General features: G+C 41.2%; 1 protein-coding gene across 1 annotated transcript; it reads left to right on the top strand.

Annotated features, from left to right (window-relative positions):
* Positions 1 to 1,069: 1,069 nt before the first annotated feature.
* On the top strand, positions 1,070 to 5,610 carry LOC138875885 (uncharacterized). The gene is made up of 7 exons (XM_070154760.1): positions 1,070 to 2,197; positions 2,297 to 2,826; positions 3,053 to 3,560; positions 3,738 to 3,791; positions 4,222 to 4,431; positions 5,208 to 5,422; positions 5,568 to 5,610. Exons 1-7 carry the CDS (start codon positions 1,070 to 1,072, stop codon positions 5,608 to 5,610), a joined length of 2,688 nt encoding a protein of 895 aa, XP_070010861.1.
* Positions 5,611 to 17,293: the final 11,683 nt, after the last annotated feature.

Genomic DNA, 17,293 nt, shown 5'->3' with positions numbered 1-17,293 from the left:
TAGCAAAGGTGTGGAAGGTTTGAACTATAAAGATCTTTGTGTTAAGCCAGATGTCGAACTCCCGGAGGGGTACAAACCTCCCAAGTTCGAAATGTTCAACGGTACAGGTGATCCCAGGGTCCATCTCAGAATGTATTGTGATAAGCTGGTAGGAGTCGGAAGGGACGAGAAGATCTGTATGAAGCTGTTCATGAGGAGTCTGAAGGGTGACGCATTATCTTGGTATATTATCCAGCATGCGAAGAAATGGACAAGTTGGGTGAATATGGCATCCGATTTCATGGACCGGTTCAGGTTCAATACTGAGAACGCACCAGATGTGTTCTATATCCAAAATCTGAAGAAGAAACCCACAGAGACCTTTCGCGAGTATGCTACTCGTTGGAGGACAGAAGTCGTTAATGTCAAGCCGGCCTTGGAAGAAGAGCAGATAAATAGGTTATTTGTCCAGGCTTAGGACCCGCAATACTACGAGAGGCTGATGTTGATAGAGGGTCAAAAGTTCTTCGACATTATCAAGTTGGGAGAAAGGATCGAAGAAGGTATCAAGAACGGTATGGTCACTAATCGCGAAGCATTGTAGGCCACCAACAAGGATTTACAGTCTGGTGGCACGTCAAAGAAAAAGGACGTGAATTCCGTGATGGCTGCGCAAAGAAACAATTCCCCTATGAAATACCAATCATACCCCTCAACTCCACTCACATACCAACCTTCCCTAAACTACCAAGCACCATCACCCACCTACCAAATTCCACCACCCGTTTACCAATCATCTCTACCTCCCGCATATCAATCCACTTTACCCAAATACTCTCAACCTGCACCTGTTTACCAAACCTATAATGACCAACCCTCTCACTACCAATCACCTCCCACTCGCCAAAATTTCCCTAGACCCAGACCAAATTTTGACCGCAGACCTCCCAGACAATATACAACCATCGCAATTGACCAACTCTATGAAAAACTCAAAGCAGCCAGTTACGTTACCCCTATTCCAGTCGTAACTCTAGAAAATCCTTCCCAATGGATCAACCCAAACAAGACTTGCGCATACCATTCCGGGATGAAGGGCCATACCATCGACGAGTGTCGCTCGTTGAAAGACAAGATTCAGAACCTGATTGACAACAAGATCATTATAGCAAAAGAGCCCGCTCCTAATGTCCGCAACAACCCCCTGCCTGACAACAAGGGTGGAGACATCCATATGATCGAGATTGAAGATGATTGGGACCCCGAGGGATCAATCGGTTTGATAGTTGAAGGAGACGAACCTAAGAAGCCAGCAGTTACTCTTAGTCCCATTGTTGTTCTGATTCAGCCCTCTAAGGGCAATGTGGTAAATGTGTCCGTACCGCTCGAGTTTGAAGCACCTTCCGCAAAGGCGCCAAAACCGATTGAGGTTGAGTTTGGAATTCCAAAGGCGCCTCCACCTGTCGAAGTTACTGTGTTACCTCCCAAGGTGCCTATTCCGGTCTCCATGACAGACGTGACCCCGTTCAAGACAAATGCTATACCTTGGGATTACACCGCTGAGGCTAGAAGGAAAGGAAAGACATATACCGGGGAAGCAATTGCCGCACAGGGCATGACTAGGACAGGTAGGGTATATACCCCGGAGCACTTGGCTGAGTCCAGCAAGCAAGCCTCCGGGCGGGTTGTTGAAACCAGACCCGATGACCTTTGGAGGAAGGTACAGGCCAAAGAGTACTCAGTCGCCGAGCAACTGAACGAAACGCCAGCACAGATTTCTATTATGGCTCTTCTGCAAAGCTCTGAGGCACATAAAAATGCCTTAATGAAAATACTGAGTGAAGCTTATGTTCTCAGCAACATAACAGGAGGCGAAATGGCAAACATGGTGGGGAAGGTACTGGAAAGCCACAAGATCACCTTCCACGAGGACGAATTACCACCAGAAGGGCTTGGTCACAACAAAGCGATGCACATCACTGCACAATGTAAGGATCATTTTATCACCAGGATTTTAGTCGACGGGGGATCCAGCCTCAACATTTGTCCATTGATAACTCTCAGGACATTGGGTAAGGGATTACACGAGGTCAAAGACGGGGCTATCAGTGTCAAAGCTTTTGATGGATCTCAGAGGTCCACCATTGGAGAAATTATCCTATGCCTACAAATGGGACCCACCTGGTTTGATGTCGAGTTCCAAGTCATTGACGTACCAGTATCCTATAATTTGTTGCTGGGATGACCCTGGATCCACGCCGTTGGGGCTGTAGCATCAACTTTGCATCAAGCTATAAAATTTGAATGGTATCATCAGGAAGTAATCATTCATGGCGACGGTAGCAACCCTATATACAGTCGCCAAACCATTCCAATGATCGGAGGCAGAAGAAGGATAGGAGGAGAAACGTACCACCACATCGAGCGGGTCAATGCTGTAGACAAAGACAAGTTGTGGGATAGCAAGATCGAAAGCATCCTGAATTGGAGCGGGTATGAACCCGGAAAAGGACTTGGCAAGAACCTGCAAGGTATCACCAAACCTATCAAGCTGAAGAAGCACGGTACCACTTTTCGCCTAGGGTATGAGTACACTTGGGAGGAGTTCAACCACTGGTCACCTCCATGGCGCGGGCCATACTATCCGCTGGAGCACCCTATACCTCAGTTGGAGCAGACTTTTCAGCCATCCGACACTTTGTATGGATCAGAGGAAGACGACGCACTAGCAGCAATAAAGAACCTGTTTCTGGAAGATGATATGGATTGTTGTATTATCTTCGAGGAGGAAGGGGAGGAAGGCCATTCCATTCAAGCCGTGAACCGAGATGAACGCCTCACCAATTGGTCGGTCAGGACCACCAGTGCCCGAACATCTTCGGGGTAGCAAGGATGAACGAGCATCATGCATCGCATCTTTATTTTCTTAGTTGCTTTTCCTTTCTGCATTGTCTTTACTTTCAAAAAGAGCTCTGATGTCTCGAACAATTATGAATTTCAATCAAAGCAATTCAAATTCATTATATATTGCACTCTTATTACTTTTCTCTATCATTTACTTTGTTTTACACAGCGTTACTCTTACATATCTTGATGATGAAGCAACAACTGTGACTTGCAACGAGGCAATTCAACAAACGAATATAGATTCAGAAGAGGATGATATACTAGAAGAGGTTGTCAGAGAGGTCGAAAACTTTGAGAATAGGCCGAAGCCTAATCTAGATGAGACCGAAGTCGTTAATTTGGGTGATACTAAGAATGTCAAGGAAACACGTATCAGCGCACATTTGTCGCCCTCAGAAAAGAAAGAGTACATAGAGTTCCTAAAAGAGTATGAGGATATCTTTGCATTGTCTTATGACGATATGACTGGCCTTAGCACATCCATCGTAGCTCACAAGTTGCCAACAGATCCTACATGTCCGCCGGTAAAGCAGAAGCTCAAGAAGTTCAAGCCAGACATGAGTTTGAAGATTAAAGAAGAGGTTACTAAGCAATTCAAAGCCAGGGTTCTCATGGTGGTAAAATATCCGACATGGTTAGCCAACATCGTGCCGGTACCAAAGAAGGATGGGAAGGTTAGAGTATGTGTCGACTACCAGGATCTCAACCGGGCCGGTACCAAAGAAGGATTGGAAGGTTAGAGTATGTGTCCCAAAGACAACTTTCCTTTACCGAATATAAACAACTTGATCGACAACTGCGCCAAGCATGAGCTGCAGTCATTCGTTGATTGTTTCGATGGGTACCATCAGATATGGATGGATGAAGAAGATGCAGTTAACGGCGTTTATCATGCCATGGGGGATGTACTGTTATAAAATGATGCCGTTTGGATTGAAAAATGTTGGTGCCACCTACATGAGAGCCATGACTACCATCTTTCATGACATGATACACAAAGAGATCGAGGTGTATGTGGATGACGTCATCATCAAATCCAGGAAAGCTGCAGATCATATGGAAGACTTGCGAAAGTTCTTCAACAGGTTGAGAAGGTACAATTTGAAACTGAATCCCGCCAAGTGTGCATTCGGGGTTCCTGCTGGAAAATTATTGGGTTTCATCGTGAGTCGTCGAGGAATAGAATTGGATCCATCAAAGGTCAAAGCTATCCAAGAATTGCCGCCGCCAAAGAACAAGAAGGACGTGATGAGTTTCCTGGGAAGACTCAACTATATCAGCCGATTCATAGCTCAGTCTACTGTCATTTGTGAACCCATCTTCAAAATGTTGAAGAAGGATGCCGCCACCAAATGGACCGATGAATGTCAAAAGGCTTTTGACAGAATCAAGGAATACTTGTCTACGCTGCCAGTCTTGGTTCCGCCTGAACCAGGGAGACCCCCCTTGCTCTATCTTGCAATGTTGGATGGAGCATTTGGTTGTGTTTTGGGGAAACATGATGAAACAGGGAGAAAGGAGCAAGCCATCTACTATCTCAGTAAGGTTTCACACCGTACGAGGCCCGGTATTCTCTTTTAGAACGCATTTGTTGTGCTCTGACTTGGGTCGCACAGAAGTTGAGGTATTACTTATGTTCTTACACAACTTATCTCATATCCAGAATGGACCCTCTGAAGTATATCTTCTAGAAGCCCATGCCTACTGGCAAGCTCGCCAAGTGGCAGATCCTGCTAAGTGAATTCGACATTATTTACGTAACCCAGAAAGCAATCAAAGGGCAAGCCTTGGCAGACCATCTCGCCGAGAATCCCATAGACGGAGAATACGAGCCCCTAAAAACGTATTTTCCCGATGAAGAGGTATCTTTCATAGGAGAAGATATTGCAAAATCCTATGATGGTTGGAGGTTGTTTTTCGACGGAGCTACAAATTTCAAAGGAGTTGGCATAAGAGCAGTCCTAGTATCAGAAACCGGTCAGCATTACCCGGTATCCGCCAAGCTCAGGTTCCCATGCACCAACAACATGGCCGAATATGAAGCCTGCATTCTAGGGATTAAACTGGCCATTGATATGAACATTTAGGAGTTACTAGTAATCGGAGACTCAGACATACTCATACATCAGGTTCGATAAGAATGGGCAACCAAGAATCCCAAGATACTCCCTTATCTGCATCACATACATGAATTGAGAAAGAGGTTCAGAAAGACGGAATTCCAGCATGTTCCCAGGGTACAGAATGAGTTCTCTGATGCACTTGCCACTTTGTCATCTATGATTCAGCATCCAGATACAAATTTCATTGACCCCATCTAGGTCAATATTCATGACCAACCAGCTTATTGTGCTCATGTTGAGGAAGAAGCCGAGGGGAAACCATGGTTCTACGATATCAAAGAGTATTTGACCACAGGAGAAAATCCAGAGCTTGACAATGCTACCGAGAAATGCACGCTTCGGAGACTATCCAATAATTTCTTTTACAATGGAGGAATCCTGTACAGGAGGACTCCTGATTTGGGTTTACAAAGGTGTGTCGATGCAAGGGAAGCAACCAAGTTATTGGAGGAAGTACATTCAGGGACTTGCGGACCGCACATGAATGGTTTTGTTTTAGCAAAGAAGATACTCCGAGCAGGATATTTCTGGATGACTATGGAAACAGACTACATCCAGTATGTTCGAAAGTGCCATCGCTGTCAGATACATGCAGATGTGATAAAAGTGCCTCCAAACGAGATTAATGCAATAAGCTCACTATGGTTGTTCGCCGCTTGGGGAATGGATGTTATCGGTCCAATCGAGCCTACCGCGTAAAACGGGCACAGGTTCATCTTGGTAGCAATTGATTATTTTACTAAATGGGTTGAAGCAGCATCATACAAAGCAGTTACCAAGAAGGTGGCAGCAGATTTCGTCCGCGACCGTATTGTTTGTCAGTTCGGAATTCCAGAGTCAATCATCACCGACAACAGTCCCAATCTTAACAGCGACCTGATGAATACAATGTGTGAGACTTTCAAGATCAGACACAAGAACTCTACGACTTATAGACCGCAGATGAATGGAGCCATAGAAGCGGCCAACAAAAATATCAAGAAGATATTAAGGAAGATGATCGAGAGGCACAAACAATGGCATGAGAAGTTGCCATTCGCCTTATTGGGTTATCGTACCATAGTCCGCACATCAACCGGGGCAACTCCCTACATGCTGGTTTATGTTACAAAGGCGGTCATTCCCGCTGAGGTAGAAATTCCATCATTAAGGATCATACAAGAAGCCGAGTTAGATGACGCATAATGGGTAAAAGGCCGCTACGAGCAGTTAGCCCTCATAGATGGAAAGAGGATGAATGTAGTTTGTCACGGTCAGTTATACCAGAATAGAATGTCCAGAGCTTTCAACAAGAGAGTTAAACCAAGGAAGTTTACACCAGGACAGCTGGTGTTGAAGAAGATATTTCCACATCAAGACAAAGCCAAAGGGAAATTCTCTCTCAATTGGCAGGGTCCATACATGGTTCACCGAGTCCTAATCGGAGGAGCCCTTATTCTTTCAGAAATGGTCGGAGAAGTCTGTCCGAAGCCGATCAACTCAGACGCAGTAAAGAGATACTACATTTGATCTTATGCTTTTCTTTATGACGTAATTTGAACTACGCCTAACCTGATTCCCGTTTAAGAGGGGATACGTAGGCATCCCTATGGGTTCGGTCACATTTTAATAAAAATTCCATTTTCCCCGCTAGTGGAACTGAGGCAGAATTTTGAGGAGGATCCTCAAAATTCCGAAGTTAGTTTGTCGGCTTTCGCATCAACATCAACCCAGTAAACTGGGGCAGAATTTTGAGGAGGACCCTCAAAATTCTGGAATCGATCCGCTTTCAGTTATTCAGCACAGCCGTCAGCAGCGCCAGCCCAGTGAACTGGGGCAGAATTTTGAGGAGGACCCTCAAAATTTCGGAGCAAGCAAGGTTGTCGTATCTTGCACCACGTTGCAGTTGTTGGTTCATCCAAAATAAAATCATTTTTTTTCAAAATATATATACTTACATTACATTTACTGAATCATGCATAAACATCATTTGCATCACCATCATTTAGCAATGCTACCCCAATGATATGTAACGTCAGGAGCCAAGGGATACGAACTAAACTTCCCCCTCCACAGAACTCACGATTTTTCTTTGGATGAAGGAACTCAGATCGCAATGCAAAATGCATTCACTCTTCAAAAGTCGAAACCCTCGAAACAATCACTCAACTCACAAAGGTCTACTATCTACACCTAACATTCCCCAGCAGTCATGATATCGCAACCGCCTATCAGCTAAGAAAATTACTACTATTTGCTCATTTACATTCCTGCACTGCATAAGGCTACTTTCTGCCTTTCGAGACTAAGCTCTGTCTCCAGCCGCATTTTGCATAAGGCTACTCTCTGCATTCCGAGGTTAAGCTCTACCTCCATCTTGCATAAGACTACTTATCTGCCTTTCGAGACTAAGCTCTGTCTCCATTTGCATCTTGCATAGGGCTACTCTCTGCCTTCGAGGTTAAGCTCTACCTCCATCATCACCTGCACAAGGCTACTCTCTGCCTTTCGAGGTTAAGCTCTACCTCCATCCTGCATAAGGCTACTTATCTGCCTTTTGAGACTAAGCTCTGTCTCCATCTGCATTTTTACATAAGGCTATCTATCTACCTTCCGACACCAAGCTCTGTCTCCATCCATATTGCATAAGGCTACTCTCTACCTTCCGAGGTTAAGCTCTACCTCCATATTGCATAAGGCTATCTATCTGCCTTTCGAGACTAAGCTCTGTCTCCATCCATATTGCATAAGGCTACTCTCTGCCTTCCGAGGTTAAGCTCTACCTCCATATTGCATAAGGCTATCTATCTGCCTTTCGAGACTAAGCTTTGTCTCCATCTATATTTTGCATAAGGCTATTCTCTACCTTTCGAGGTTAAGCTCTACCTCCATATTGCATAAGGCTATCTATCTGCCTTTCGAGACTAAGCTCTGTCTCCATCCTGCATGGCTGAAATATCGCCACTTTATTTAAATTCTCGCTTCGGCTGAAATATCGCCACCTGTATTCAAATTCAAGCCTTGGCTGAAATATCGCCACTCTTTGCATTCATTCGACTGAAAGATTGCCACCTTCTCATGGGCTGAAAAATCGCCAACTTATTCAAAGGAGTCATAGTTCGGAGGCACCATCTGCATAGACCGAGAACACCATTTCATGGCTTGCGAATCTTTATTTTATGCTCTTCATGGACCAGGACATCATAGTCTGAGGATGTCATCCTAACCGTCCAAAGACAGCATTCATGGTCCAACGGGAATTTGCATCATGTTTAAATTACGCACAATATGTGCATCTGCTCATCTACAGGTACACCGGCTAGCGAACGTCCATCTCAGCAGAAGCGATCCCGCTCCGGTTTTCCTCAACCTATCTGATTCCAAATGCCTCTCAAATCTGACCATCGCGTCCGTCTTTTCGAATTTCCATCGGCAAATTCCGTCAATGGTTCCTGAACTACATATGGCCTGATTCCTGTAAAACCAGGGATATGTAGGCAGCTCAGAAACCAGGGCACAATCAAAATTCTTCTACAATTGCCAATTCCGGTCAAAATTGGTCATCTTATCTTTACCCGACAACTCTTTCATCCTCCTCGGGTAAAGAGGAGAAGCTGTTGATACCCAATTTTTCCCTATGTATTTTTTTATATACTCAAAACACTTTCAAAATAGCATATGTGTGCATATATGAGCACCCCAAAAGATTTTGGCATTCTTAATAATTTTTAAGACCAATTTATGGCCTATTGTGCACTATAAAATCCATTAATTATTCCCAAAACTTTCCATTTTGGTGAATAATTTATTTCACTATCACATTTACGGCAAAATATAATTTACATGATTTTTGCATAATTTGACAAGTCCATTTGGTATTTTTAAACTAAAATTGCACGAAATTGCAATTTTAGCCTACTTCTAGATTTAATAGCAATTTTTATTACAAAATCAATCCTAATATTTGTAAATTAATACCTACATATTTTTTATCAACCCAGTATTTTTAATTTGATTTTTAACATCTTTTACTATTTTTATAAATTCAAAAGGGAAAAATGGCTATTTCAATTTTAGCCTCTTTTTGATTTCAATTACAGCCTTATTCTAACCCCCCAATTCCTAACCCAATTTCATTTTTACCCGACCCAGACCCAATTAAACGAACCCGCCTGGATCCCATTTTAAAATTGTGGCCGTTGATTGTTTTAATCAACGGCCCCCGTTTGCCCTTTCATTTTTTAACGTAACGACCCCCCCAATCCCCTCTCATTCACTCACTCTCTCTGGAACCTTCCACCTCCTCGCCTCTCCGATGAGCTCCCTTCACCTTCTCCGGCCATTTTCTGACCTAAATCCATGGTGGTTTCACCACCCACCAGTCTCCTAAGGCTCCTCGCACTTGATTACTGAAGTTCCATGGCCTTGGCCACGAAGAATCGAACCTGGACCTTTGTCAATTCAAGTTCTACGACCATCTCCGGCCATCTCCGGCTCATCTTCGGCGTGTCTTAGCCTTATGAGTCCATCTCGACTCGGACCAGCCCCTTTTTCAGGCCTTTCTCATTTTCTAGGGTTTCTCTGAAATCCTATGCCATTTCGAGGTTTTCTTGTTTCTATCTAGATCTACTTTATATCCGTGCTATTTTTGAGGTTTTTAAAGTATTTCTTACATCATTTCATGTTTTTGCTTTCAAAACTATTCGTCTTCTCGAACCTAGGGTTTCCTTGATTTTTACTTGTTCTACTGTGATTTCTTACCGTATTTTGCTTTGCTGTAACTCCTAAGTGTTTTCACTATGGTTTCTATGTATTTTTCTTTTACTGTATTTCCTCCTAGGGTTTTCTAGTGATTTCCTTTACTGTGTTTTCTTTCATTATGATTCCATGAAATGTTTATGTTCCTTGGATTTTCTGAGTTTACTTTGCATGATTTTCTATGCTTTCGTCTTTACATTTAATCTATGGAGGAAACCCTAGATTTTGGGGGTTTTCAAAACACTTGTGTGCAATTGTTTTGCTTCCTATGTATAAACTAGTTTGATTTCAAAAACCCTAATTTCTAAGTTCGTCTCATGTTCTCTGATTCTTGCTAAGCTTTGCAAGACCTTCTGATTTTTCTCATGCTATCTGACACTCTCTTCTAGCTATGTTCTTCTACTCTTGATTGCATGACCACTCTGTTTGTTTAATTCCAGCCTCGCATGTTTAAAGCTATGCACTCTTTATAGTCAGACCTTTCCCTCTCGAAATAACCCTAATTTTGGGGATTGATTTCAGACTACCATTATGTGAGCTTGTTTGATTCTTTCTTTGTCTAATTTGGACCTTTTTCTGACTTGGTTCATTATTGATTTCGAATCCTTGATTCCTTGATTTACTATGTACTAGTTGATTTACTTCTTACCTTATTTACCTAACCGTGTATTTTTAAACTTCCCTTATGTATTTACCCTTCATTGCCCAATGTGTTACTTGATTTTCTTTCCTTAAATAAAACTCTGCCCTTTTACCGTTCAAATTTGGACTCCTTAATTAAAGGAATTCCCTTCTCCTGATTGATTCTAATTGACACTGAATTATTCTTTGCCTTGCTTACTTGCCTGGTTTTTAAACTATAAATACCTGTTTTTTTTCTTTAAACACACGAACAAATGAGTTCAAAAACACGCACATACTCAAAGCTCTCTCTTCTTTACTACTACTTGTGCTATTGTTCTGATTAGCCGGCTGAAAGCCAAGGCTAGACTTTGGAATCTCTTTGCTTTCCTCAAGTGTTTGCTAAAGGATTTCTGGTTGTTTTACTGCTCTATTTATTTTGTTGCTTGGAACTTGCAACTGGTAGGTCTCCACAATTTAAATATTGTCGTCTAAAACTATGTGTTTACTTCTCCCTTCTACATGACCTCTCAACTACATGTTTTCTGGTACTAAATGGCTATACATTAGTCTATCATGCCTCATTCTCCTGCATCTTTAAGTTCTGTTATGCTTTTCTTGATGTTTATATGAATGCTTTCATGTGATCCCCTTCCCTTTAATCCCTTGTATGTGAGTATGTTTTAAGTTAAGGTAGCAGCCTATTGCTACCCTTGACTTAGGACCAGGTTCTCTTGAACCTTTCACTCAAACCAGTCACATTCCCTTAACCCCTTTTATGTGTTGAGCCTTGACTAGGGTCTGGTAGTGTCCAAATCACCACCCAGACCCCTGTCTAACTTCTGAAAGTCTGCTCTTTTATTTGCTTGAATCAAGTAAAGGATTAGGAGTGTGCCAGTCTTACCCATGGCTAGGTATGACCACCCTTTGCTTTGATTTCCTCTAATCACCTCATTCTATACTCATTCTTAGTTCTTTAAGTTCTGCCTCCCTATGGTAAGCCATGCTTAGGGGCCCTAGAGTTCCCTCTGAACTTGGATGCCTAAGGGCTGGTAATTCCACACTTGCACTATTCTGTTACAATATTTACTCTTTAGAGTGTAAGCATTGCCTGGGGCTCCTGGAGGCTCCCTGGAACTTTGAAACACTCTGAATAAGAGAAGGCCTTGGAATCTGGAATCCGGATTTGGTGAAACACATGTTATCGGATATTAAGATTAAATTAGGCTGATCGGATCTGGCTGTAGGCTGTGATGTATTTTTAATTATTTTCCTTCCTTTCTTCTGGTTCTGTAATATTTTTGTAAAAAGAACTTAGGGAATATTAGTAAAGGGTATGGGAGGGAGTTTATATTTACTTGCATATGTTAAAGGGTAGATACCATGCCTATAGGATCAATATTGTTGTTTAATCACTTAGATATCATGCCTATAGGTTAAACGTATAAGTCACCTACAAATCATGTCTATAGTTTTTGCATTCCTTTCATTTAATCACCTAGAGATCATGTCTATAGGCTTTTGCATTCCTTTCATTCAATCATTTGGAGATCATGTCTATAAGATTTCATGTTCAGTCGTATTGCAAATCATTAGAAATCCTGCCTATAGGCCCTAATATTCATGTAACCAATTGCATATAGAAATCATGACTATAGGAAATGCATAAATGCTAGGCAAACTGTAGGGTAATCAAATACTCATTCCTTTACCGGTTTAATAACAGTAACAAGCCTTAAAATTCAGTCACGTAGATAACATGCCTATAGGAGCTCAAACTCGCCTAATGTGTTTAAGTAAGAATAATCTGTCAATTGGCATCAACTTTGTCAACAAAAACTCTTCCAAATCTGTTTGCTTGTAAAACTCTTACAAATCTGCAATGCTCTTAAATTTTCTAAACTTGCATCTTTTTTTTTTCTGAAACGGTTCCTTTAACCCTCTGCCTGAATTTATTCATCTCATGAAGCTACTATTTCAAAATAGCCTTTAACTCACTATTCCTTTAAGATCTTTTCACTTTCGTAAACTTTTCTTCATCACTCTACGGTAGTTTCACTTAAACAATTCTGCTGATTTTCAAGTCATCTCTGAACCTCTGCAAATTTTCAACCTTCTGTCTTAAACTATTCTGTGTTAGGTCCTTTCAGAAAGCAATGTTTTTTTTACTCGCTTAAAATACTGCAATTTTTGACAATTGGATCCGGGCTTCCTAATGCAGACTTTCTGTCTAAATATATGTGTTGAACCAGTCCGCTCGCCGCTTAATTTTTAACTTAAGACCAAATCAATATATGCTAAGACATGCTAAACTAAGTGTTGTCTGATTTTAGGGGTTTATTTGAGCCTTGTTTGCTTGTTTACTCATTCCTTTATTTGATATTTGTTTTTGAATGTCGAAACTAGAATTTTATCCTTTAAACTCCATAAAGGCTCAATCCCTTTCTTCCCTCTTAAGATTAGAAGTCCTAATACCCCGGTACTGATAGGTCAGGACGGGTATTAGCATGCAATAAGTAAACGAGACTAAATGCGCTTTAACACCTTAACGGGGTGGGAAGGGTAGAATCTGGATATGATGACCGGTGCACTAATATCTCGTGTGAGAATGATTGCTAGGTATTGCACCAAGGTGATCCATATTGTATTTAAACCTAGGATCTTGTTCTTTATTTATACGATGTGATGTATTCTTAGAAGTAATGTTTTCTTCAATCAATCTTTTCTTTCCAAAACCACTTATGTCTTTTTCTCTCTTTTCTTTCAAAACTTTCAACTTATTTGTATTCCTTATGTGCAAACATTGAGTGTTACTTCTACTCTTCTTAAAGTCACAACTAAGTACGACCGGGAACCACACTAGTGGATCTTGAGGGGTGCCTAACACCTTCCCCTCAAGATAATCTCAAGCCCTTACCCGAACTCTAGTTTTCTTCCAAAAAAATCTTCTTCTTTTCTCTAAAAGTGTCCTAATGCACTATTATCATTAGGTGGAGACTCTTCAAATTCCATAACCTGATTCCTCAAAAGGGAATAAGAGTTGTTTTGCCCATAATGTCGTAAACCCGATTTCGCCTTCTTTTAGGAGGGAAAAAGGGGGCGTCGACAACACTCCCTAGATAGCTCTTCATTCTCATTGTTTATTATCTCAGACTCATCGATGAAGTCTAGCAATAGTTCAGACAATCTTTCTTTAGATAGAAATTTAATCTTGTCTTTGAGATGAAGGACACTTATGTCTTGTTCATCATCTGATTCTCTGATGGCCATAAGTGCATGTTCATCTCCAGCTTCATCTTCTAAATATTCATCTAATGTTTCTCCCCAAGCAGCAACCATAGCCTTTGTTGATCCTTTGTTCCTTTTGGGTTGAACTTGTTCCTTCGTTCAGCCCTTTCCTTCTTCCATTCAATTTCCCACTGAGGACAGTTCTTGATCATGTGATCAGTCTTACCACATTTGTAGCAACCCTCGTTGGTCTGTTTCTCAAGAGGCCTTGGTTTGTTGAAGGTTGTACCTCTTGAAGAACCCTTTCCTCTCATTAGGTACTTTTTGAAATCCCTTGTGATCATGGCCATTTCATCATCCTCCAGATCTGCACCTTCAGCTATTCTGAGAGCTAGACTCTTTTCCTTCTTAGGTGCATCCATTTTCATGGTTTCCCTTCTCAGTTTGTAGGTAGTGAGGTTTCCAATCAGTTCATCTAGCTTGAGAGTAGCAATGTTCTTTGATTCTTGAATAGTAGTGATTTTGCTTTCCCAAGTCACTAGTAAGACCCTTGTCAAGATTTTCTTGACCTTGTCTTCTTCAAGGATAATTCTCCCAAGAGATTTAAGTTCATTTGTTAGTGTTGTGAACCTTGTGTACATCTCCTGGGTAATTTCTCCTTCCTTCATAGTGAAATTCTCATATTGAGAATATACCAGTGTTCCTCTTGTTCTCTTTACTTAAGGAGTTCCTTCATGAGCCACTTGTAAAGTGTCCCATATCTCTTTAGTAGTGGTACAACTTTGAATCCTGCTGTACTCTTCTGACCCAGTCCACACACAAGCCATTTCTTGGCCTTAGCATTCTTCTCCCATTTCATTAAGTCTTCAGCAGTACAATCAACTCTTGTCTTTGGCACATCCAATCCTTCAGTATTCTTCTTTATAGTCACCAGGCGACCATCAATGACTATGTCCCAGAGTTCATAGTCCTCACCTATGATATGATCTCTCATCCTGTTCTTCCCCCAAGAATAGTACTGACCATTAAAGAGTGGAGGCCTAGCAGTGGATTGCCCTTCCCAATTTCCAGGTGGTGCACTCATCTTGATCTTTTCCTAAGGTGTTAACATCTTCAGGGATAACCTGCTCTGATACCAATTGATGTTTTATACGTCAATACCACACAAGAGGGAGTGTGATTTGTGTGGTACCCAATTTTCATTTAACGGAACTATAGAAAGACATGGTTCATCTAGGTGTTCCAACTTCTACTGTTTGTGGAATAATAAATACAGAAAATAAAGAACATAGAGATTTTTACGTGGAAAAAACCTGGCTTAAAAGGTGAAAAAAACCACGACCTACAACTCAGTAGGATTTTCCCAAACTTCCACTAAAATCACTGAGCCAAAATAGCATTTACAAAACTCTTTGTAAACCTAAAGATTAACTCTAATCCTGTTGTAGCACACACCCTCAACTGTTGCGACAACTTCAAGTTAACTCTAACTTGAACACTCTAGGTACCTAATACAATTGCTTCTATAAAAGCTGAAAGGTACAATTTAAAATCACCTACTATAGTTGAACTAGAATAAAAGATAGACACACGGAATTGGTTCTTCTATCTCGTTCAAGTAGCTTCAGGATTGCACACTCGAATTACACATAAATTGCTTGCAAAATCGCCTTGCTCTTTTGCTCTCAATTTAAGTTTAACTTCTGTTTATGTGCATTACCTATAAAATAGAACAACACTAACATTTAGTATATTAGTAATTAGAGATTGACTAGGATTCAAATGCTACTCTTCTATCGTAAAAGAGTTCGAGGTGATCTCATAACAATATCTTCTTCCTATACTGTGTTCTCTTAACGTAAGGAGTCTTTCTCTCCTTATCCAATATGCAACCTTTTCTATCAAATCAGGAGATATTGCTTCTCAATCAGTTAGATTTATCTCCTTCACGTGCATCTCACATGCACAAGTTGATCATGACTGTGCTTCACAAGATGGACCTGGTCCATGTCTGAGTTCTTTTGTCAATATTCAAAACATCATATGTTCTTGGGCCAACATGTGTGTTTTGAAGCCTCGAGTAGGTCCGTGTGTTTTTATGGGACTTATTGGTATATTTGGACATGGTCTCGAGGTCTCGAGCGTGTTTCGGATTGATTTCGAATCATTTTTTTCTCCACATTGTTAATGCTAGTTTATGTTGTTACCTGATTTTTCTGGTGTTCTTCGCAATCGCAAAAACCCAGCCGCGATCGTGAAGTGTAATTTGGTCTGCTTTGAATTTGTTCTTCGCGAATGCGATAGAAGGAACGCATTCCGAAAGGGAAGTTGCTTGGGTTCTGAGTTCACAATGGGGCGTCGCATTGGCATAGAGTAGAATTGAGGAATTGAATGATATGTATTCGGGTTTGCGAAGTAGCATCCGCATTCACGAAGGTTTGGTCCTGCTTTGCATCGCATTCGCGAGGACTATGCCGTGAACTCGTATAGTCTTTTGTGCTGGTGTGATTTTTGTTCATCGCAAACGTGATAGTATTGATGTGTTTGCTAAAGAGGAGGCTTGGCCAGATTATAAAATACTGCATTTCGAGGGTTTCGGCCATTTTTGCATTTTTGGAGCTATGGAGCTCGGATTGAGGCGATTCTTAAAGCAATTTTCACCATATGAATTGGGGTAAGTGTTCTCTACTCGGTTTTGTTTACATTCCATGAATCTATCTTAGATTTTAGCTTTTGGTTGATGTATTTTAAGGAGGAAATTGGGGGGTTTGGCCTAAAGTTTCATAATATGAATTTTTGAATTTTGAACATCGAATTGGAGTCAGAATTGAGTGAAACTACTATGGTTGGACACGTAATTGAATGGGTTGTTGGATTTTGTAAGTTTTGTCGAGTTTCGAGGTGTGGGCCTAGGTGTGATCTTGGCTGGATTTGGGATTTGATGTAGGATTCGATCTTTATAATTTAGAATTGTTTCCTTGGTCTTTATTTGATGTATCTGAGTTGCTTTTTGCTAGTTTTGAGCCATTCAGAGGTCTCTACGTGTGTGATGGCATTCTTAGAGCATTGTTTGGTTTGCTCGGTATTGGAATTGGCTAGTTTTAGGTAAGTAAATCTTTTAAAATTAGTGTTGAGTGTATGAATCCCCGAATTTCGTGCTCTGTGATTGATGATGAGGTGACACACATGCTAGGTGACGGGCGTGTGGGCGTACAGCCGGTGAAATATGACTCCGTCATTTTTATGGCACTATATAGTGGCCCTATTTTTGTTGATATCTGTGTTTTCACCATGTGATAAAGTTATTGAGGTGTCAATCATGTTGGATATAATGTTTAGGCTTTATGTTGATATTGTTAGGACCCATAGTGGTCGTTGCTTGCTGTCATCTCACTAATTTCATTGATATTTTGCACTCAGTCGTATTTATGCATTCATATGATATATTCAGTCTCTGTTGTTACTTATTGATACATTATACCATTGTTACGGGTCAGTTTGCATGATATTGTGAGCCCGTGAGTGAGACTGGAGAGATTGATGACTAAGTTAGGCCGAGAGCCTGATTATGAGTGACAGTTATGTGATCAGGCTACACGTTTCATCCGTTATATTGATGATTATGATAGAGCTTGGGCTGAAGGAGCCCCTCTGTAGTCTGTAAAAAAGTTGAGCTTTTTATCTATGAGTTACTTTCT

The sequence above is a fragment of the Nicotiana sylvestris genome, chromosome 8 (assembly GCF_000393655.2).
Source record: "Nicotiana sylvestris chromosome 8, ASM39365v2, whole genome shotgun sequence".
Classification (NCBI taxonomy): Eukaryota; Viridiplantae; Streptophyta; class Magnoliopsida; order Solanales; family Solanaceae; genus Nicotiana; species Nicotiana sylvestris.
The sequence above is the reverse complement of the archived record's forward strand: the minus strand, read 5'-3'. Positions and strand labels throughout refer to the sequence as shown.

What these genes read in the sequence shown, in the direction of transcription:
- LOC138875885 (XM_070154760.1), top strand. Translation starts at nt 1,070, where the DNA reads ATGAAGGGCCATACCATCGACGAGTGTCGCTCGTTGAAAGACAAGATT. An exon ending in GATGAACGCCTCACCAATTG is followed by an intron (nt 2,827 to 3,052) that starts GTCGGTCAGGAC and finishes TGTTTTACACAG; the next exon opens with CGTTACTCTTACATATCTTG. An exon ending in CCTGATTTGGGTTTACAAAG is followed by an intron (nt 5,423 to 5,567) that starts GTGTGTCGATGC and finishes GACTACATCCAG; the next exon opens with TATGTTCGAAAGTGCCATCG.